Here is a 22,737-nt window from a genome sequence, read left to right as displayed (position 1 = left end):
GTTACCTCTTCAAAAAATTCCAACAGGTTTGTCAGGCATGACCTCCCTTTACTAAATCCATGTCTCCAGCTTGATAATATCCTCCTATAACTGGGTGACCAGAACTGGGCATAATATTCCAGAAGAGGCCTCGCCAATGTCCTGTTCAACCTCAACATAACGTCTCAACTCCTATACTCAAAGGACTGAGCAATGAAGGCAAGTGTGCCAAATGCCATTTTGTTTGACACATTGGGTGAAAATGACTTACAAATTCATCAGCTAGAAAGATGACAACACCATGGGAATAGACAAGTGAATTGTCTAACAGACGAGAAGCTTTTCATTGGTGATGAAACATCCATTCACTGAGAACTCAAGGATTCCACAAATATCAATACAGCTGAAGATACAAGACATTGACTAAACTATGGTTTCAGGTTTAATTATAACAACTGAAGCATTCTAAAATTTTTTCAAAGTTGCATATTCTTCATCTTTCTATTGTATTCAATACATGCTCCCATTGTGTTGTAATAATTTTTGTAGAAAATTAATGTTAAAAGCAAAGATTAACAAAAATCACAGAAAACCACAAACATTTCACAGACTGGTTCCAGCACTGAACCAACCAGGTACCAAACTTATTGTTATTTGTTACATGCTGTTTTGAACTAATGCAGCTTATTATTTTTAGTACACAGAAAAACTGGATCTCCAGCATTTTGTATCGATCGAAGATGACAACAGTGGAGGTAAAAACTCCCAAGCAGCTAGCTTTCGATTGCAGTTGATCAATGAGCGGGTGAAGCTGAAGGTAAGCAAACTAAAATTCGGATCTAATCCTTGAAATTAATATTGCTATTCAAAGTAAATGAATTTTGAACCTAATCATTTGGCGAGTCTTTGCTATTTTGTTATGGACACTTTTTTTAAAAAAGGGTTAATTTTCTTTCTATAATATTGAAAAAAAAGTAATGTAGTATGCAAGTTTCCTTTGGAAAGAATGGGTTTTGCAACCGTGTAGCATGAGATTGTTGAATGATTACCCCAGCGAAAGGACTACTGATTCCTCCAGATTCTGCTAAAATGAACAATACATCATTTTAAAATTTTTAGTTAAACATACTTTATGGTACAGCTGTGGTAATTCAGTGAAGGGGATGACGTTGAGATTGTGGGGGAGATAGAGGAATTGGCCATTAGTAGTGGGTTTGGACAATTACGAGGGGAGTTGATGATCATGAGGGGATTTGGAGGTCACAGGGAATTGAGAGGTCATAGCAGGAGTTGGAAAATTTGCAGCAGGTTCTCTTTAAGCTTACTGGGCCTAGAACTAGAGGAGACACCCCTGCTCTATTTGGCCCGAAAAAGGAGCTGTAAATTACTTAGCTTATGGACCTGACTCATTCAAATTCCTTTCACCTGCAGGATTCGCAAGACCTAGGACATCTAGCAGCCATAAATTCAAAATAATAATCCAGTAATAATGAAGAGTCCTTTAAAAGATTTTTATTGACTAACCTGTGGGTGGACTGGTTGCTTACCTCTTTGTTAAAAACACAAGTGGGTGGCTTGAATGTGGACTGGAATCAGTACTGAAATTTTAAAATATGTTACCTTCTAAGTGAACCCAACCCACTTGATCATGAGTGTTAAAGTTAATCCCATAGCGCCTCCAGTACAGAATGTAGCATTCTGATTTTACCTGTGTCAAATCTTTGAAACATCTACCTGATTTTCCTACTCCTTTGTTCTTTCCCCATTCATATTTTGTGTTGTAATAGTTATTACAGCCTAAAATGAAAGCACTTCCAGCAGAAATTGATGTCATGCTAATACAGCCAAGATATATCATGAATAATGTGCAATTCTATTTCTCCAAGAATTGCCCTTTCTATTAAAAGAACTTGAATGCACCAGAATTTGCAGCTGCAAGTTACACAATATCCGTGGTCGACAAATAAATTATCATTCATTAATTAAACTGTTAATTCCAGTCAGTCCCACTATTGTCAGCCTCGGTACATTCAGTGCATATGTAATGTTTAAATCACACAGGTCTTCTAATGCTGGACGTTCATATTCTGGCAATTTAGGCAAGAACTATGCTAGATTGTTCACAAATCATTGCACTGTTTTTACATCTGTTGCCCACTGCATGCCTGCTACAGATCTCACCTTTTCTATGATCTGGGAAAGTTCTTTTGGTGTATTTTGTAGTTTTAAAAAATTACTCCCAGAATGTGGGCTTTGTTAGCTCGGCCAGCATTTATTGCTTATCTCTAAGTTCCCTTGAGAAGGCTGCCTTCTTGAACATTGCAGTCCATGTGCTGTAGATAGATCCACATTACTATTTGAGAGTTAGTTCCACGATTTTGGCACAGAAACACTGAAGGAACCATAATATATTTCCAAGTCAGGATGGTGAGTGGCTTGAAGGGAAACTTGCAGGTGATGGTCTTCCTATGTGTCTGCTGCTCTTTCCAGATGGAAGTGATTGTATGTTTGGACAGTGCTGTGGAAAGATCTTTGGAGTAGTTCTGCAGTGCACCTTATAGATGAAACGCACTGCTGTTACTGAGGGTGGTGGTGGAGAGGGTAAACATTTCTCAATGTGGCACCAATCAAGCAGACTACTTTGTCCTGGATGGTGTCAAGCTTCTTGAGTATCATTGTAGCTGTCCCCACCCTGACAAGTAGGAATACTTCTTCACACTCCTGACTTGTGCATTGTAGGTGTAATGGGGAGTCAAGAGGTGAATTACTTGCTGCAGTTTTCCTAACCTCTGACTTGGTCTTGTAGTCACTGTGAGTACATGGCGAGTCCAGTTGGGTGTCAGGTAAACCCCACCTCTTCTGAGATCATCAGTAATTAATCAGAAATCACCAAATTCAGATATGTCAGTGCCATCGCATACTGATCAATAGTTTCTTTCTCTCCCAACCTCTGATTTTGAACACATTACCATTCATAAGTAGTTCATAATATATCTTCAAAGCCGGAAAAATTTCCCTTGCCTGGATTTTCTACCTCTCAGTGAAGTTTAGGGTATTGTGCAACTTGTATTACTCTTTTCTAAGCACTAATAACAGGTTACTACACTTGTTTGCTCAGGACTTTAATTTTGCACCTGAGTCTTGCCTCTGAAAGTGGAACAAATTTCAATTTGTCTCATATCTCTTTTCTTTTCCAAGGAGCGGGGAGTGGAGAATTCACAGCCATTATGACTTGTCCAACACTTTAGTGTTACATTGTACAGTTTTAATTCTTTCTTGTTGGATTTTTATAGTAGTTGGATCTCTTTCAGTTTCACTTAATCTTAGCTTGATACTTACAGTACAAAGTATTGTGTTATAATGGCTGCTGGAAGATAATGTGAAGCAGTTTCAGTAGAGACAGAGGTCACATGAGTATGCAAACCAGCTTAGTACATTATATACCACTATATTTCCCCAACTAACCCACAAACATATCAGCACTTGCTATTTGCTTGGTACTGTTTACTCTGCAATGATGTACATGTAATGAGCTTTTTGTATTATCCACCAGGCTGAAAATGTGGAAGCTAGAGAAGAATGGAAAGGTTACATTATTTCAGTCTCTCAGGTATGAATGTTGCTTTTATAACATGTTTCTTCATTCAATGTTGCCAGTCCAGTATTTTGAGAATAACAGACATTTAGTTAAAGTATTATTTGCATAGATGTGGCATGGATGATCTAAAGTAGCATGGGGTGGTTTGGGTTATCTGAGGAGGGGAAGGGTTACGAAGGTTATTATGTTGAAGGGTGAGGTTTAGGAGGCTTATGTTGGAAGTGGGTTACTGAGTGGGTTGCCCAACTCAGTTACAATACTTATGCATAGCATTACAGTTAACAATATGTTCTGCAAAGCTGATTTGTTTGTGAAACGTCAAAGAAAAGAGCAAAATCTCACTTGGGTCAATTGTGCAATTCAGAGAGGGTAAAAATGTGCAGACTGGATTTTCCAAACTTCACATTGAAATCTGAGACTTAGACTGTCAGTTTTGTCCTGGTTATCGAAGCAGAGCCAGAGTATGGTAGTTGTAGACCTGTAATCCCCCACATTGCTCTCCCCATGTAATTTCTTTTCTGCATCCATTCCAATTTAAAGATGATTAATATTCCCAAAAAAGAAGGAAATCAAATTCCAAGCTTTTATGTTTGTTAGTTCTGCAATATTGTCATTGGAGAATGAATTTTGTCCATGAATTTTCCTAGGTTAACATTCTTAAAATTGTCTCCCTTCACCTATCAGTTTATTTGTAGACTCAGATTTTTCTGGACCTGGGAAACTGTAGCAGATTTTAGGATGTAAACAAAGGTGCAGATGTCATTCTGCTTTTATGGTAACTGCAAAAGCCAAATTTTAAGTAAGTTAATGACATAACCATGCTTCAGCATTTGAGCATGTGAACACAAAAGCAATATTTATTTTATTTTTGAATTAATATTTTGGGAGGAAAATGATGTTCATTGTTCTACCATTTTTTCAACTGGAGTCAAAAACTTTCTCATTTAAAAACATTACAAATCAGTCTACACCATGAAATCTTTTATGCCTCAAAGAAATGTTAATGAAATGTATTGTCATTATTATGTGCATTTTATCCCATCATTAGGTGTTGAGAACACTTCTAAAGTACTCAACATTTGTAATACTGCAGTTGTTTATATGCTGCATATTTAAAAGTAGAACACTACCTCATTACAGTGATCAGTGTGGCTTTGTGGGAAGCAGTGAGGGGCAGCAGCAATTTCATGCACCACTGCCTGCATGTTCAAAGGTAGTGCAGAAGTAACATGCAGTATGTAGATTTCCCAATTCCCTGCTGTCCACCTTGATCTGTTTACGATTGTGTTTGGAGGTGGTGTGCATGAAAGGCATTGGGCACCCTGTACACTCTTGGTCTGATTGAGGCCAAGAGAATTGTTATGGTGCAGAAAGAGGCCATTCGGCCTATTGTGCCTGTACTGGTTCTATTACGTAGTGCCAATCATCTGTTTCTCCCCCATATCCCAGCACATTAATTCTATCTAAATAATCATCCAATGCCCTTTTGAATATCTCAATTGCATTTGCCTCCACCAAGTTTCCATCACAGTGCATCCCATACCCTAACTATTCGCTGTGTGAAAATGTTTTTTTTTCTCACATTACCCCTTGCTTCATTTAAACATCACTTCACATCTGTTGCCTCTCATTTCTTTTATTCTTGTGAACGGGAACAACTCCTCCTGATCTATTCCTTCTAGCTTGCTCATTATCTTGAAAACATTTATCAAATCTCCCCTCAGCCTTCTTCTGTCCAAGGAGAAAAGTTCTAACTTCTTCAGCCTAGCTGTATAGCTGAAGTTTCCGATTCCTGGGACCATTCTTCTAAATTGCTTTTGCAGTCTCTCTACTGCTTTTGTGTTTTTCCAATAATGTGGCACCCACAACTATAGAATCATAGAATCCTGACAGTGTGGAAAAAGGCCCTTCAGCCCAACAAGTCCACACTGATCCTCTGAAGATTATCCCACCCAAATACATTCCCTATTATTCTAGATTTTACCCCTGATGAAGGGCTCTTGCCTGACATGTTAATTCTCCTGCTCCTCGGAAGCTGCCTGACCTGCTGTGCTTTTCCAGCACCCCACTCTCGATTCTGATCTCCAGCATCTGCAGTCCTCCCTGACTAATGCACCTAACCTACACATCCCTGAACACTATGGCCAATTCACCTAACCTGCACATCTTTGGATTGTGGGAGGAAACCGGAGCACCTAAAGGAAACCTGCACAGACATTGAAGAATGTGCAAACTTCACACAGTCATCCAAGGCTGGAATCGAATCCGGGTTCCTGGTGCTGTGTGGCAGCAGTGCTGACCACTGAGCCACCGTGTACACAAGACTTCAGCTGAGGTATCACAAGTGTCTTGTGCAAGTTCAACTTCATCACCTTTTTCTTGTATCTATGTCCCTGCTAATAAAGTCAAGAACACTGTATGCTTAATTAACTGCTCTCCACCTGTACTGCCATTTACAATGATCTATGTCTATATACACCCAGGTCTCTCTGCTCTTGCATCCCCTTTAGAATTGTACCCTCTATTTTATATTGTCTTTCAATGTTCTTCCAACCAAAGTGCATTACCTGATGCTTCTCTATGTTGTAACTCATCTGCTTCCTATCTACGCACTCCAGCAACTTGTCAATGTCCTTTTGAGTTTCACACTGTCCTCCTCAGTTTACAATTCCTTGAAGTTTAATGTTATGTGCAAATTTTAAAATTGCCCCTACACTCCAAGATGTAGATCATTAATATATATTAGGAAAAGCAATGGTCCCAATACTGACCCCTAGCGAATCTCACTATGAATCTTCCTCCAGCCTGAAAAATATCTGTTGGCCATTATCCATTATCATGTATTCCTTCTCATCATGTTACGTTTCTCATGTCATGTCTCATATTATTCATATACTGTGTCAAAAATACTATTTTGTAAAATTAATCTTCACAATTTATGTTTAAATTAATCAATGCAGTTTTCACCATTTTCTTAAGGAGTTTAGATAGATCATCCATCACTGAAATACTATTTTACAGGTTATGTTTAACTTAGCCCCACCCTCCTCCCCCATTTCAAATGCAGGCCAAGTCTCTAGTTATGCTGTTCTAAACAAAGTGGATAGCTTGACAAGGTTTTGTCTGAGATATAACTGAAGTTAAGATATTCATATTGTTCCTTCTCCATTTCACTGCAGTCATCCCTGATCTTCAACTTCACCTCCACTTTCTCACGCATTCCTCATATCATTGAATCCCTAAGAGATCAAAACCTTGCCTATCTCAGCCTAAAATACGTCAAAAGATGGGGCAAACCTCAGGCAGAAAATTGAAGATGTGACTTCCATTTTCTTACATTCCTCAATGCACAATGTTGTGCATTTATTTTGTAGGCAGAATGTAATTTTGAATGGATGGCAGTGTTCTTTTAATGGAAAGAATCACTGTTGTAGCCACTGCATAATAGAGTCAGAGATTCATGGAGTCCTACAGCATGGAGACAGGCCCTTTGGCCCAAACTGGTCCATGCTGACCAAAATGCCTGTCCACACTAACCCCATTTCCCCGCACTTGTTCCATATCTTTTCAATCCTTTCCTATCCATGTATTTGTTCAAATGCCTTTTGTCAATGTACTTGCCTCAACCACTTCCGCTGGCAGCTCATTCCATATGCATACTACCCTCTGTGTAAAAACGTTGCCCCTCATGTTCCCTTTTATTCTTTCTCCTTTAACCTTAAACTGATGTCCTCTAGTCCTTAATTCTCCAATCCTGGAAAAAAGACTGGACAGTAGTGGTTTAAATGAACATTACGGCATTATCTGCGAGCTCAGGGAAAGCCTGTAGCTTCTCAATTTCGTGAGCCCTTGTTATGGTTTCTGTCAGTTGTTCCAAACTGACCTCCTCAAACAAGGTTAAGTTTGCAGGTCTGCTGAGTTTTTATTTGCTAGGTTAAAGGCCACCTTATTTGCATTAGGATATTATTATCCTGAATAAAAAAAATAAACTTTAACAGGACAGATCGTCTGGACAGCAATGACACTGGTAGGATCACCAGTGACCTATGACTCTATTCTCTTCTGTCCCTGTTGAAGCCACATTCCCTGGGCCCACACAATAACAGAGAGAATAGAGTAGAGAAGCAAGGAAGAGGCCATTGCCTCCTTTTTATGACTCCAAATGTCATGCTAAGTAAGTTAAATTCTTTAAAACCTTAAGGGTTTGAGTGGACTTAATGGGTTAGTGAGTGGGTAGTTGAGATTGGGATTATTAAGTGAGTGGGTTCCTAAATAGTTGAGTTAGAGAGTTTAGTGAATGATAAGGTTGGTGTGAGAGCCATTTTTGATAGGGACTGAGTGATACAAGTTTAAACTGATGAGGTAATTACAGATCATGACCGTTCAAGAATCCCAATGAACAACTAAAGTATGTCTCCTGCACAACAGGATTCAAATTTCCCATGATATTAATCGAGGAACAGCAAGGGGGGGGCTTTGCATAATTTCTTGAACAACAACAGCCTGCAACAAACATTATAAAAACAGATGATCTATTCATTCATGTCTGTTTTTGGGATGTTTATGTGTTAAAATTGACTGCTGTGTCTGCCTGTACTACAATATTGATCATATTTTAAAATTGTTAATTGATTATGATGTGCTTTGGGATGTTCTGAGGTTGTAAGATCCAAACTAAATATAAATGTTTCTCATTAACATGAGATGCCAGTTCTAAGTAGATGTTTTTGACCCCTGGCATCAAGTGTTGAGTCAGGCTGCATGAAATCCTGTATGGCATAAACTGAAAGTGGGGAAAAGTTTGTGTTTTGATCATCTGAAGCATCACAATAATGTTGAGACATTCTGTTTCCTGTCCATCTGATAGAAAACGTACTTATGTGCTTGAGCTGAAAATGTATCACTGGAAAAGTGCAGCAGGTCAGGCAGCATCCAAGGAGCAGGAGAATCGATGTTTCGGGCACGAGCCCTTCTTAACTTTTCAGCCCATTCCTGAAGAAGGGCTCATGCCCGAAACGTCAATTCTCCTGCTCCTTGGATGCTGCCTGACCTGCTGCGCTTTTCCAGCAACACATTTTCAGCTCTGATCTCCAGCATCTGCAGTCCTCACTTTCTCCGTAGTTATGTGCTTGTATGATAAAATTTCATATGTCTTGTATACAAAGTGGCAAGCTACCTAAAAACAAAACTCAGCATATGTTTATTTATATTGAACAGTACAGGTAAGAAACATTTTTGTACTCTTCACATTTAGTTTGCATTGGCTTTCAAAGAACTAGTAAGAACTTCAAGGCCAGATTAAGAATACAATCCAACTTTAGCAGAAGATTCATGCCTACCCTCCACTGAACAATAACCAATTGAATGTGTTCCTTTTAACTTTTCAGTCATATTCACACACCCAATTCAACTACTTCCCCAATGACATGAAAAACATCATAAACTGTTGTATGCATATGGTGGGTCATTCATTTCCCCGGTTTTCTCAGTTCGTATTGTTTTTTAAGTCTCATTAAATCTAAATAGGTGAAATTAAAACAACAACAGCCATGAATGTGTTTGAAGTAGTATAAGTATATGAATCTTATGTGTTATTTAATTGTTGTTGTTCACTCTTGATGACTCAATCCTCCCAAATAAGCAAAACCTGAGTTTATCTGTGAATTCTCAAAGTCTCCATCACCAACCAGTTGTCAGTCTATTTGCCCACAGTTCTCTATTGAGGAACAAAGCAAACTAACAGTGAATGTTGCCCACCATTGCCTCAGAAATCAATGGACAAAGCATAACCTCTCTAAAAAGAGAATGCTTTTCTTTTAGCATGTTTTATCATTTTATCAAAGGCAATTTCTGTGGCTGAAAATATGCAGCGTTCACTAAGTGGTCCTCAATCCCCTGACGCCAGATCCCAAGCCTCACTGCAACTCCAGGACTGGGCTCAGCAATACTCTTCTCTGTGATGGAATAACTTGCCCAACATAGATTCGTTCAGGCAAGGCACTGGAAGCAGCTAGGGCATGTGGAAAACCAGCACAGCAGGTTTTAATTCCAAAGACAAGTACTAACGCTTTTGTTCTTTTCAAGTTTAAAAATATTTCTTATCAGATTTAAAACTAGAACCATGCTAATTTTTTATCACAAGTGCTATTCAGCCTGTTGTGTCAATAATTTGTTTTATAAGCTCATTTTTATACAATTTTACCAGTTGGAAGTTCCAAGTGATTTGTCACTGCTGCCGGGACAGGTGCTCTGCCTGGAAGAGGTGGTTAAGCAAGAAACACTTCGTCAGTCAAATGCTCCAGTGAGACCAGAATTGCAGAGAGTTTTGGTGGAGAAGCCTGATTCGGATCTCTATGATGATGTGTTGATCGCAATGCCAAAGTATGTAGCAACTCAGCCACGATCTTTTGATAGCACCCTCCAAACCTATAACTTCTGTCACCTAGAAGGACAAGGGCAGCTGATGCATGGAAGCACCACTTGCAAGTTCCCCTCCAAGCCACACACCTTCCTGATTTGGAACTGTCAGGTTCCTTCACTGTCACTGGCTTAAAATCCTAGCATTCCCTTCTGAACAGAACAATGAGTGCCCCAATACCGTGGGACAATAGCAGAGATACCAGACCCTGGTGCAGTTCTTGGCCCAGATCAGGACACCATCGCTGGCACTTCACCCCAATAGTTGGCCTCCTGGAACCCCAGACCCTAGTTATTGGGCCTCGATGCATTTCCACGCCCTGAACTCTGCCCACACCACGTTGATTACAGTAGTTCCTGAAAACAGCTTACCACCACCTTCTGCAGGAGAATGAGAAATGTGAAATAAGTGCTGGTCAAGATAGAAATACACACATTCACTGAATAAATTTTGTTTGTTTCTCTTGAATAGGAGTTGGGAGGTCATGTTGCGGCTATACAGGGCATTGGTTAGGCCACCGTTGGAATATTGCGTGCAATTCTGGTCTCCTTCCTATTGGAAAGATGTTGTGAAACTTGAAGGGGTTCAGAAAAGATTTACAAGGATGTTGACAGGGTTGGAGGATTGGAGCTATAGGGAGAGGCTAAACAGGCTGGAGCTATTTTCCCTGGAGTGTTGAAGAATGAGGGGTGGCCTTATAGAGGTTTACAAAATTATGAGAGGCATGGATAGGGTAAATAGACAAAGTCACTTCCGTGGGGCTGGGGAGTCCAGAACTTGAGGGCATAGGTTTAGAGTGAGAGGGGAAAGATATAAAAGGGGCCTAAGGGGCAACGTTTTCACACAGAGGGTGGTACGTGTATAGAACAAGCTGCCAGAGGAAGTGGTGGAGGCTGGTACAATTGCAACATTTCAAAGGCATTTGTATGGGTATATGAATAGGCACGTTTTGGCGGGATATGGGCTGGGTGCTGGCAGGTGGGACTAGATTGGGTTGGGATATCTGGTCGGCATGAATGGGTTAGACCGAAGGGTCTGTTTCCATGCTGTACATCTCTATGACTCTATGAATACTTTTGTCTGTGAAGAAGTTACTTTAGAAAGCAGAAAATTTCATTCCTTTATACCATGTCTTAGCGTCAAATATCCCAGGTTAAAAAGAAATCCCACTGAACAGTCTGGCAATCTGAAACAAAAAGTGAAAATGCTGAGAAAAATGACCAGGTCAAGCAGTATGTGTGAATCAAAGACAAAGTTCATGTCTCAGCCTGAACCTTCATTTAGATTTCTGATGAGGGAAATTGGTGAAATGAACATTGTTTCCTTTTTTCATATACGCTGCCTGACTTGTTCGTTTATCTCCAATGTTTTCTGTTCTTGTGTCAAATATAGTACCAAATGTTCACTTGATCCTACCATAATAAAGCCCAGCATTAAAAGAATACTCTACTGTAAAAAGATTGTATTTCCCTTAATCTCACTAGCTATTCTTGAGGTTTCAACTAAGAATACCATCTTTTTACCAAAATTGGTAGACTCAAATTGATTTGGAACTGCATTGTGTTCACCAAATTTATTTCAAATGGGCTTTGATTTTAGAAAAGTTTTAAATACTTGATTTACATGTAATGTAAGTGCATCTTTTTAAGTAAAGCATTATTAGCTATGCGCACATTGAAGTGTTCACTAAATGAATACAACCATCAAAACTATTTTTGAAACCTAACTCTGAAATGATCTGGATGGTGCACTACCTGAAAGTATATTGGGTGGGAGACATTTTTAACAATAAATCACAAAAGAAAATTGGAAACATATTTGAAAAGAATGAAAAGGAGCTTGCTATGGGGAAACAGCCAGGGAATAAAACCAACTTGACAGCTCTTACAAAGAACTGACAGAGTCAAAATCTGAATGGCCTCCTATGCCTTATTACTTTATAATCTAGCTCTTCCCCACTCTGTGCCATGTACATTGAAGTACTGCAGGTTTTGCTAGTGCATTAGCAAACTCAATGATTTGTAGTCAAGGCTCACCTTTACTGTTTCTGCAGGTGTTTCTACAAAATTTCTCGAAATGAGGCTGAAGCCATGTTGGAAAGGCACCCTGAGAATGGGAACTTGATACTACGGCCTTCCACCGAGAACACAAACTACTCAATCAGTACTCTGATCACACAATGCAGGTAGATTTTAATATGTGGGGAGGCAATATAAACTAGAGGGTACACTTAGATGGTGAGAGCGTGGTACAAATAACACAAGATCGAAGGTTCAGTCCCCATGTGGACTAAGCTCACTTGTTTCCACGCTAGCTCTTAATTCTGTACTCTTGTAACACAGTTGTTTTGTCCCTTTCTCTGGACTAGGAGGCTTGGGTTCAAGTCCAACATGTTCCAAATTTATGTAGAACATCTCTGAACAGGTTGAGGATAGAGACTACAATTTTAAGTGAGTTGCAGGAGCAGCAATAATTTGGTATTCATTTTATTCAAAGTAACAAGACCTGTTATAAAAATGGAACCCATGGCTTTAACAAATAAAATCAAGGAGTACAGAACCATCACAAATGATCAGTTTTCCCTCAGCTGTTGGAGCAGTATGTCTGATTCTGGGAACTTTTAGGAAAGATTTCCATATGATCATAAGATATTAGGAACAGAATTAGGCCATTTGGCCCATCGAAACTGCCCTACCATTTGATCATGACTGATCTGTTTCTCAATACCATTTTCCTGCCTTCTCCTCATAAGCTTTCATCCCCTTACTAATCAAGAACCCATCTAACTCTGACTTAAATGCCGTCAATGATGTGGCCTCTGCAACCCTCTGTGACAATGAGATCCACAGATTAACCGCCCTTTGGCTGAAGAAATTCCTCCTCATCTCAGTTCTAAAGGGCCATCCCTACACTCTGAGGCCGTGCCCTCATGTCTTAGTTTCTCTTCCTGGTGGAAACATCTTCTCCACATCCACTGTATTCAGGCTGTCAGTATTCTGTAAGTTTCAATCAGATTCTCTCTCATCCATTTAAACTCCATCAATTACAGATCCAGAGTCCTCAACAGCTCCTCATTTGTCAAGCCATTCATCCCCATGGTCATTCTTGTAAATCTCTTCAACACCCCCTCCAAGGCCAGCACATTCTCCCTTAGAAACAGGGCTCAAAACTGCTCACAATATTCCAAATGTGGTCTGACCAGAGACTTAAATTGCTTCAGCAGTACATGCTCTTGTATTGTAGCCCTCTCAAAATGAATGCTAATATTGCATTTACCTTTCTGACTGCCAACTGAACCTATATGTTAACCTTGAGAGAATCCTGAACTAGGACTCCTAAGGCCCTTTGTACTTAAGACTTCCAATCCCGTCTCCCCATTTTGAATATACTCTGTGCCTCTATTCTTCCTACCAAAATGCATAACCTCACACTTTCTCACATTGTAAGCCATCTCCCACGTCTTTGCCAATTCTCCTAACCTGTCTGAGTCTTTCTGCAGCCTTCTCACTTCCTCAACACTATTTCTCCCTCCACCTATCTTTGTGTCATCTGCAAACTTTGCAACAACAAACTCAGTTCCTTCATCATGTTTGCAAGCTTGGTGGGTGACAGGCCTGTTCCTGTGATGTACTATTCTTTTTTAATGCATAATGTGAATAGCTGTGGCTCCAATACCATCCCTCGTAGAACTCTACTAGTCATCAGCTGCAATCCTGGAAAGAACCCCCTTATCTCCACGCTCTGGCTTCTGCCACTACCCCACTTCTAACACCATGGGCAAACCATCTTATTTAGCAGCCTTCTGTGCAGCACCTTTTCAAAGGCCTTCCGGATATGTAAATAGATTGCATTCACTGACTCCATTATCTAACTTGCTACAGGTACATCTAGGCTACAAGTTTGGTACATTACTCCATCATCCTCAGGTGCCCTGTGCCTAATGGAGTCAATAGTGATCACCATCCCCAATGACTCCCTCACAACAATCTCTCAGTTTCAGTATACTCACCCACCACATATCAATGAAATTCCCTTGTGATCTGGGGTGAAGTTGATTAGTTGTTGGAACATATTCTACTCAAATCCCTTCATTGATTCACAGAATCCCTACAGTGTGTAAGCAGGCCATTTGGCCCAATGAGTCCATACCAGCCCTCTGAAGAAAATCCCACCCAACCCACTTCCTCACCCTCCAGCCTAACCTCTCCCTGTAACCTGCATTTCCCATGGCTAATCCACCTTTCTGGACACTATGGAAAATTTAACACCTGACTTGCACAAATTTGGACAGTGGGAGAAAACCAGAGCACCCAGAGGAAACCCACACAGACATGGGGAGAATGTGCAAACTCTGCACAGACAGCTGGCCAAGGATGGATTTGAACCCAGGTCCCTGGCACTATGAGGCAGCAGTACTAACCACTGAGCAACAGTGCTGCCCCAAATCTCTGTTCATATCTCCGCTCTACTCTACATGATCCATTCCTGATGAAGGGCTTTTGCTCAAAACATGGACTTTCCTGCTCCTCGGGTGCTACCTGACCTACTGTGCTCTTCCAGCACCACTCTAATCTTAACTCTGATCTCCAGCATCTGTAGTACTCACTTTCACAGTACTGCATGATCCATGCTGTTACCAAATTCCAATTGTGTCCTTTATCAATATTCAGGAATGAAACCCTCTCAACACAATGGGGACAAGGTATTTCTTTGGCAATACCAAATTGAGACATGAAATGAGGTGAATTTTAGGTTGAATTGTAAGATGCTTTGATCCAGATATTTCAATGGCCAATATTGGAACTGTGCAGAATGGAGTTGCATGTTGGGGCCTTGCAGCTGACTCCAAGGGACTTACTCAGGAAATTGAAAATTCCATTGGGCAATTCGCTTGCGCCTGGAACCTTCTGATAAAGCTCTTTAAAGTTGGAGGGATCCAACTCACTTTTAATGGTTAGGTAATGAAGGTTCATAATATTATTCTTCTTCCAAATGGTCAAAAAGCCATTTTAAAACAGCATTTACAAGAAGTCATTTTGTTTTAGCTAAACAACCAGCAAACCTGGCACCACCCATGCAGTGTTAACTCTCTTACAGAGTTTACATTAGAATGGATTCCCTACAGTTTGGAAATAGTCCCTTCAGCCCAAGTCCACACCAACCCTCTGAGGAATAACCCACCCAGACCTATTTCCTGACTAATGCACCTAACACTATGGGCAATTTAGCACGGCTAATTCACCTTACCTGCACATCTTTGGATTGTGGGAGGAAACTGGAGTACCTGGAAAAAACCCACACAGACATGGGGAGAATATGTAAACCTAACACAGGCAGTCCCCCGAGGCAGGAATGGAACCTGGGTCCCTGACACTGTGAGGCAGCAGTGCTAACAACTGAGCTACCATGCCACCCATAGGGACTTGATCCCACAGAAGCCCCACAATAGAAAACAAAAGTGACCTGACTTCAAAAAATACTTAATCGGCTGTAAATTATTTTGTGATTGTTATGTGGTAATAATGGGCACTATTTAAATGCTAGTCCTTTATTATCACATAATATGTTGACAGTTAGAAAATGTTGACTGACACTTTTAGTGTTGCCTGTGGTCTGGAAATGAAAGCCAAATGGGAAGAGACAGTTAATGCCAGTGGAATGTTAAGTTGAGCCCATCTTAAAATCTCCCTGCTCTTTCCAAATATGTCAGCATAAAATAAAAAACTGAAATAATTGCAATTGCTGGAACTCAGAAACAAAACAGAAATTACTGGAAAAGCTAGCAGGTCTGGCAACATCAATGAAGAGAAATCCAGTGACCCTTCCTCAGAGCACAAAATTAATGCTTTGTGTAGTCTTTTTTCACTGTGAGAACTGTCATGTGAATCAAGTAAGTAATGTTTACTATAAAAGTTTCCAATAGTTTTTAAATATAACTCCATTTGCTGTGTAAACATCACCTCAAAATGCATGATAAAAACAAACCACAGTCTCTCATTTTATCATGGTGATCCGTCCTCCCTCCACAGGAGTAACATAAAACATAGAACAATACAGCGCAGAACAGGCCCTTCAGCCCTCGATGTTGCGCCGACCTGTGAACTATTCTCAGCTCGTTCCCCTACACTATCCAACATCATCTATGTGCTTATCCAAGGATTGTTTAAATCTCCCTAATGTGGCTGAGTTGGCTACATTAGCAGGTAGGGCATTCCACGCCCTTACCACTCTGTGTAAAGAACCTACCTCTGGTGTCTGTCTTAAATCTGTCACCCCTCAATTTGTAGTAATGCCCCCTCGTACAAGCTGACGTCATCATTCTCGGAAAAAGACTTTCACTGTCTAACTATGTACTCCTCCACCATGATTGTCTCATTGTGACTCTGGGTGCTATGTACAGGATGCATTTCAGCCATCATTTCCACAACCTAGAAGGATAAGAGCATTTATCACCTTCAGGTCGCTCACTATCCTGATTTGTCAATTCTTAATCAGCACAATGTGAAGTGAAGAATTCTTTTTAAAATTTACCTTTCAGTAAGCGAGTCCTAAAACATTACAGGGTGACCTGTGAAGAGACCGGGTTTATCATTTGGGTGGACAATCCGGTAAGTTTCTTACTAAATTTGTTCCAAATCTCATAATTTAAGAACTCTGTATTTTATCATGTACATAAAACTTGCATGAAATCAATGTGACTTGTGAACTATGGCTATAAATTTTAAAAATATATATGTGGTTACACTTCTGAAAGGTTTAATTGGCTCTAAAGTGTATTGGAATGTCTTGTAGTTGACTGTTAAATCTTAGCAACCTTTGAATGTGAAACTGCAAAGAAAAAACAGGAAACATGGTGTAGTGATTGTAATGAGGTCAGCCAGGTAGACTTCATGGAATATGAGTTCCCTGACTGGAGCTGTTAGTCAGGTTGCCTGGCTGATAAACAGGAGTGTCAGAGGTTCCGTTCACTCTGAGACTTGACTCTGAGGGAGCTGGATCATTATCAAGGGCTCTCCATGTGTAAATAAAGGGTGACTTGGGGATGCAAGTTATTTCTGTGGCTTTATTTCAGTGGCAACGAGAGAAAAGCACGGTCCTGAAGGAATTCGCTTGTAGCCGTCGTCTTTGAGTTGGGCTAAGCAGTTCTGACATCATGCCATTATTTGGAAAGCTTTACTCATTTGATCCTGCTACCCAAGACTGTGCCCAGTATGTGAAAAGAATGTGTTTTTAGGCAAATGACATTGCCGCAGAAGAAAAGCACTGAGTAATTCTCTTGACAGCTTGTGTACCCAGAGCTTTTACAGTTATTAGGAGCCTAGCTTACCCTCAGGCACCAAGTACTGAAACCTTTCAAGACTTGATGGATTTAGTTAAGGAATATTACAACTGAAGCCTCCTCTAATAAATGCAAGGTGCTGCATTTTGGGAAAGCAAATCTTAGCAGGATTTATACACTTAATGGTAAGGTCCTGGGGAGTGTTGCTGAACAAAGAGACCTTGGAGTGCAGGTTCATAGCTCCTTGAAAGTGGAGTCGCAGGCAGATAGGATAGTGAAGAAGGCGTTTGATATGGTTTCCTTTATTGGTCAGAGTATTGAGTACAGGAGTTGGGAGGTCTTGTTGCGGCTGTACAGGACATTGGTTAGGCCACTGTTGGAATACTGCATGCAATTCTGGTCTCCTTCCTATCGGAAAGATGTTGTGAAACTTGAAAGGGTTCAGAAAAGATTTACAAGAATGTTGCCAGGGTTGGAGGATCTGAGCTACAGGGAGAGGCTGAACAGGCTGGGGCTGTTTTCCCTGGAGCATTGGAGACTGAGGGGTGACCTTATAGAGGTCTACAAAATTATGAGGGACATGGATAGGATAAATAGGTAAAGTCTTTTCCCTGGGGTCGGTGAGTTCAGAACTAAAGGGCATAGGTTTAGGGTGAGAGGGGAAAGATATAAAAGAGACCAAAGGGGCAACCTTTTCATGCAGAGGTGGTATGTGTATGAAATGAGCTGCCAAATGAAGTAGTGGAGGCTGGTACAATTGCAACATTTAAGAGGCATTTGGATGGAGATATGAATAGAAGGGGTTTGGAGGGATATGGGCCAGGTGCTGGTGAGACTAGATTGGGTTGGGATATCTGGTCGGCATGGACGGGTTGTACCGAAGGGTCTGTTTCCATGCTGTACATCTCTATCACTCTATGACTCTATAATTCTGAGGCACCATCGGTTGTACTCGACAACTTAAGAACCAGGGGAGTTTTGGAAACTAGTGAAGTTGACTGATGCTGTGTAGTTAAAGGGTCCCAAGGGCCCTGTGGCCAACCACTTCAATTCCCCCTCCCATTCCACCAAGAATGTGCTAGTCCTGGCCCTTCTCCACCACCAAAACCAATCTACCCAACGTCTGGAGGAAGAACGCCTCATCTTCCGCCTTGAGTCCTTTCAACCACATGGCATCAACATCGACTTCACTGGTTTCCCCCCACCTCATCCCAGATCCAACCTTCCAAATCGGTACCACCCTGTTCCACCCATTCATCTTCCTGCCCAACTATCCACTCCACTCTCCCGACCTACTTATCACAATCAACACTGAGCTGCAACCACCTATCACCTTCCCGCAGCCCCACCCCTGCCCACCTAATTATCTGTCAGCCCTACAGACACACACACACACCTCTCCTGCTCCCAGACCGGTATGCTTTTCCAGCGCCATACTTTTCAACTCTGACTCTGCAGCATCAGCAGTTCTCACTTTTTCTCCGGCCAAATGCAGAGGAATGCTCAGGAGCATATGCATCCAGGACTTTGGTTAATGCAGAAGGTAAAATTGCCCAGTTAGAGAAGGAAGGTTTGGCAGTCATGTTTGGAATCCGAAAGTTCCACCAATCCCTTTACAGTCATAATAATGGCCCACAAATCCCTGCCAGATGAACTTAAAGAGGTCGAGACAGTGCCAACCATTGCTTCAGGCTGAATTCAGCAATAGGCTGTAATACTAAGTGTGAATAATTACAAGTTGGAACACCTTCTGGGAGGCCAGGTTGTGACTGTGGATGCATTGAGCCATGTCCTCTTGGCAGACTCCATAATAGTTTTAAATTTTCTGGGCACACTTCTAATTACAGCTGACAATATCAGCCTTTGGATGTAGAAAGATCTGGTTCTGGCAAACCTGATACACCTGGTAGTGATAGGGAAACCAAAGAGTCACCACAACCAGAATTGAAACGTCTTTAGACCCAGGGAGACTAGATCACAGTAGAGGACAGCATATTATCATGGGCAGTAAGAGTGATTGTCGCGAGCAAAGGTTACCACCAGTTACTGGGTGAACTTTACCAGGGTCATCCAGGCGTTTCCAAAATGAAGATGTGAGCAAGAAGATATGTCTGATGCACAGAACTGGATTCAGGCATAGCTGCATTAGTGGGGCAGTGCCCAGAGTGCCAACAAGGACAAAACTTGCTGCTAGCAGCTCCCCCATATTCGTGGGAATGGCCAGGTAAACCTTGGACTCGGTTACACATAGAGTCATAGAGATGTACAGCACGGAAACAGATCCTTCGGTCTAACCTGTCCACACTGACCAGATATCCCAACCAAATCTCGTCCCAGCAGCCAGCACCCAGCCCATATCCCTCCAAACCCTTCCTATTCATATATCCATCCAAATGCCTCTTAAATGTTGCAATTGTACCAGCCTCCACCACATCCTCTAGCAGCTCATTCCATTCACACACTACCCTCTGCATGAAAAGGTTGCCCCTTAGGTCTCTTTTATATCTTTCCCCTCTCACCGTAAACCTATGCCCTCTAGTTCTGGACTCCCTGACCCCAGGGAAAAACTGTCTATTTATCCTATCCATGCCCCTCATGATTTTGTAAACCTTGATAAGGTCATCCCTCAGCCTCTGACGCTCCAGGGAAAACAGCCCCAGTCTGTTCAGCCTCTCCCTGTAGCTCAAATCCTCCAACCCTGGCAACATTCTTGTAAATCTTTTCTGAACCCTTTCAAGTTTCACAACATCTTTCCGATAGGAACAGACCAGAATTGCATGAAATATTCCAACAGTAGCCTAACCAATGTCCTGTACAGCCGCAACATGACCTCCCAACTCCTGTACTCAATACTCTGACCAATAAAGGAAACCATACCAAACGCCTTCTTCACTCTCCTATCTCTCTGCGACTCCACTTTCAAGGAGCTATGAATCTACACTCCAAGGTCTCTTTGTTTAGTAACAATCCCTAGGACCTTACCATTAAGTGTATAAGTCCTGCTAAGATTTGCTTTCCCAAAATGCAGCACCTTGCATTTATCTGAATTAAACTCCATCTGCCACTTCTCAGCCCATTGGCCCATATGGTCCAGATCCTGTTGTAATCTGAGGTAACCCTCTTCGCTGTCCACAACACCTCCAATTTTGGTGTCATCTGCAAACTTACTAACTGTACCTCTTATGCTCGCATCCAAATCATTTATGTAAATGACATAAAGTAGAGGACCCAGCACCGATCCTTGTGGCACTCCACTGGTCACAGGCCTCCAGTCTGAAAAACAACCCTCCACCACCACCCTCTGTCTTCTATCTTTGAGCCAGTTCTGTATCCAACTGACTAGTTCTCCCTGTATTCCATGAGATCTAACCTTGCTAATCAATCTCCCATGGGGAACCTTGTCGAACGCCTTACTGAGGTCCATATAGATCACATCTACTGCTCACGTCGACTGTGCAGGTCCTTGTATAGGCCCAATGTTCTTCATCATTGTGGATGCCCACTCTAAGTGACTGGAGATGCATAGAGTTCATTCATCAAACATGGGGATGACAATAGAAAAACTACATGCATCTTTTTCAATGGACTCCTGGATGTGTGGGCCATTGGGGAGAAAGTAGCATAGAATACAATAGGTGAGTGGGGGAGGGGATGAAGGTGATAGGTCAGAGAGGAGGGTGGAGTGGATAGGTGGAAAAGAAGATAGGCAGGTAGGACAAGTCATGGGGACAGTGCTGAGCTGGAAGTTTGGAACTAGGGTGAGGTGGGGGAAGGGGAAATGAGGAAACTGTTGAAGTCCACATTGATGCCCTGGGGTTGAAGTGTTCCGAGGCGGAAGAAAAGGCGTTCTTCCTCCAGGCATTTGGTGGTGAGGGAGCGGCGATGAAGGAGGCCCAGGACCTCCATGTCCTTGGCAGAGTGGGAGGGAGAGTTGAAACGTTGGGCCACAGGGCGGTGTGGTTGATTGGTGCGGGTGTCCCGAAGATGTTCCCTAAAGCGCTCTGCTTGGAGGCGTCCAGTCTCCCCAATGTAGAGGAGACTGCATCTGGAGCAACGGATACAATAAATGATATTGGTTAATGTGCAGGTAAAACTTTGATGGATGTGGAAGGCTCCTTTAGGGCCTTGGATAGAGATGAGGGAGGAGGTGTGCGCAGCCCTCCAATGCATCTCGACCACATCCCGCACCTCCACCCTCAGACCCCACCCCTCCAACCGTAACAAGGACAGAACGCCCCTGGTGCTCACCTTCCACCCTACCAACCTTCGCATAAACCAAATCATCCACTGACATTTCCGCCATCTCCAAAAAGACCCCACCACCAGGGATATATTTCCCTCCCCACCCCTTTCCGTCTTCTGCAAAGACTGTTCCCTCCGTGACTACCTGGTCAGGTCCACGCTCCCCCCCCCCACAACCTACCCTCCCATCCTGGTACCTTCCCCTGCGCCTTGTAAAACCTGTGCCCACACCTCCTCCCTCACCTCTATCCAAGGCCCTAAAGGAGCCTTCCACATCCATCAAAGTTTTACCTGCACATCCACTAATATCATTTATTGTATCCGTTGCTCCCGATGCGGTCTCCTCTACATTGGGGAGACTGGACGCCTCCTAGCAGAGCGCTTTAGGGAATATCTCCGGGACACCCGCACCAATCAACCACACCACCCCGTGGCCCAACATTTCAACTCCCTCTCCCACTCTGCCGAGGACTTGGAGGTCCTGGGCCTCCTTCACCGCTGCTCCCTCACCACCAGACGCCTGGAGGAAGAACGCCTCATCTTCCGCCTCGGAACACTTCAACCCCAGGGCATCAATGTGGACTCCAACAGTTTCCTCATTTCCGCTTCCCCCACCTCACCCTAGTTCTAAACTTCCAGCTCAGTAACTATCCCCATAATTTGTCCGGACTTGTCCTACTTGCCTATCTTCTTTTCCACCTATCCACTCCACCCTCCTCCCTGACCTATCACCTTCATCCCCTCCCCCACTCACCCATTGTACTCTATGCTACTTTCTCCCCACCCCCACCCTCCTCTAGCTTATCTCTCCATGCTTCAGGCTCTCTGCCTTTATTCCTGATGAAGGGCTTTTGCCCGAAACGTTGATTTTACTGCTCCTTGGATGCTGCCTGAACTGCTGTGCTCTTCCAGCACCACTAATCCAGAACAGTATCTGTCAGTCAAGCTGGATGTCTGAACTTGTACTCCAACTGCAAAGTCAGAATTAGCAATATGTTGCCATTCTTTTGGTGTACGATGTCTGTGCTTCAGCTATAGTCAGTTAAACCAAGTTTCCTGCTCTGTTCTAAACTTATTATTTATTCTGTAAAATAAATTAGCTTTAGCCTGTTTATACAGTATCATTATTTAAATCTTTATTTCATCTAGAATAACCAGTTGAAGGTGAAGTTTCATAGTACAAGGTCCTCTTATGAGGAAAGAACATATGGCATCACTAGT

General features: G+C 42.1%; 1 protein-coding gene across 2 annotated transcripts in view; it reads left to right on the top strand.

Moving 5' to 3' along the window:
- LOC140490813 (signal-transducing adaptor protein 1-like) overlaps positions 1-22,737 on the top strand; it is a 56,778-nt gene that overhangs the window by 15,544 nt on the left and 18,497 nt on the right. The window contains exons 3-7 of one of the 2 annotated variants that reach the window (XM_072589142.1): positions 677-796; positions 3,533-3,589; positions 9,783-9,958; positions 12,049-12,180; positions 16,558-16,603. In XM_072589142.1, the coding sequence (XP_072445243.1) occupies positions 677-796; positions 3,533-3,589; positions 9,783-9,958; positions 12,049-12,180; positions 16,558-16,603 (531 nt within the window). Of the gene's footprint in view, positions 1-676; positions 797-3,532; positions 3,590-9,782; positions 9,959-12,048; positions 12,181-16,533; positions 16,604-22,737 lie in introns of both variants that reach the window. The other variant, XM_072589141.1, reaches the window with a different exon arrangement.

The sequence above is a fragment of the Chiloscyllium punctatum genome, chromosome 2, assembly GCF_047496795.1.
Source record: "Chiloscyllium punctatum isolate Juve2018m chromosome 2, sChiPun1.3, whole genome shotgun sequence".
NCBI lineage: Eukaryota > Metazoa > Chordata > Chondrichthyes > Orectolobiformes > Hemiscylliidae > Chiloscyllium > Chiloscyllium punctatum.
The sequence above is the reverse complement of the archived record's forward strand: the minus strand, read 5'-3'. Positions and strand labels throughout refer to the sequence as shown.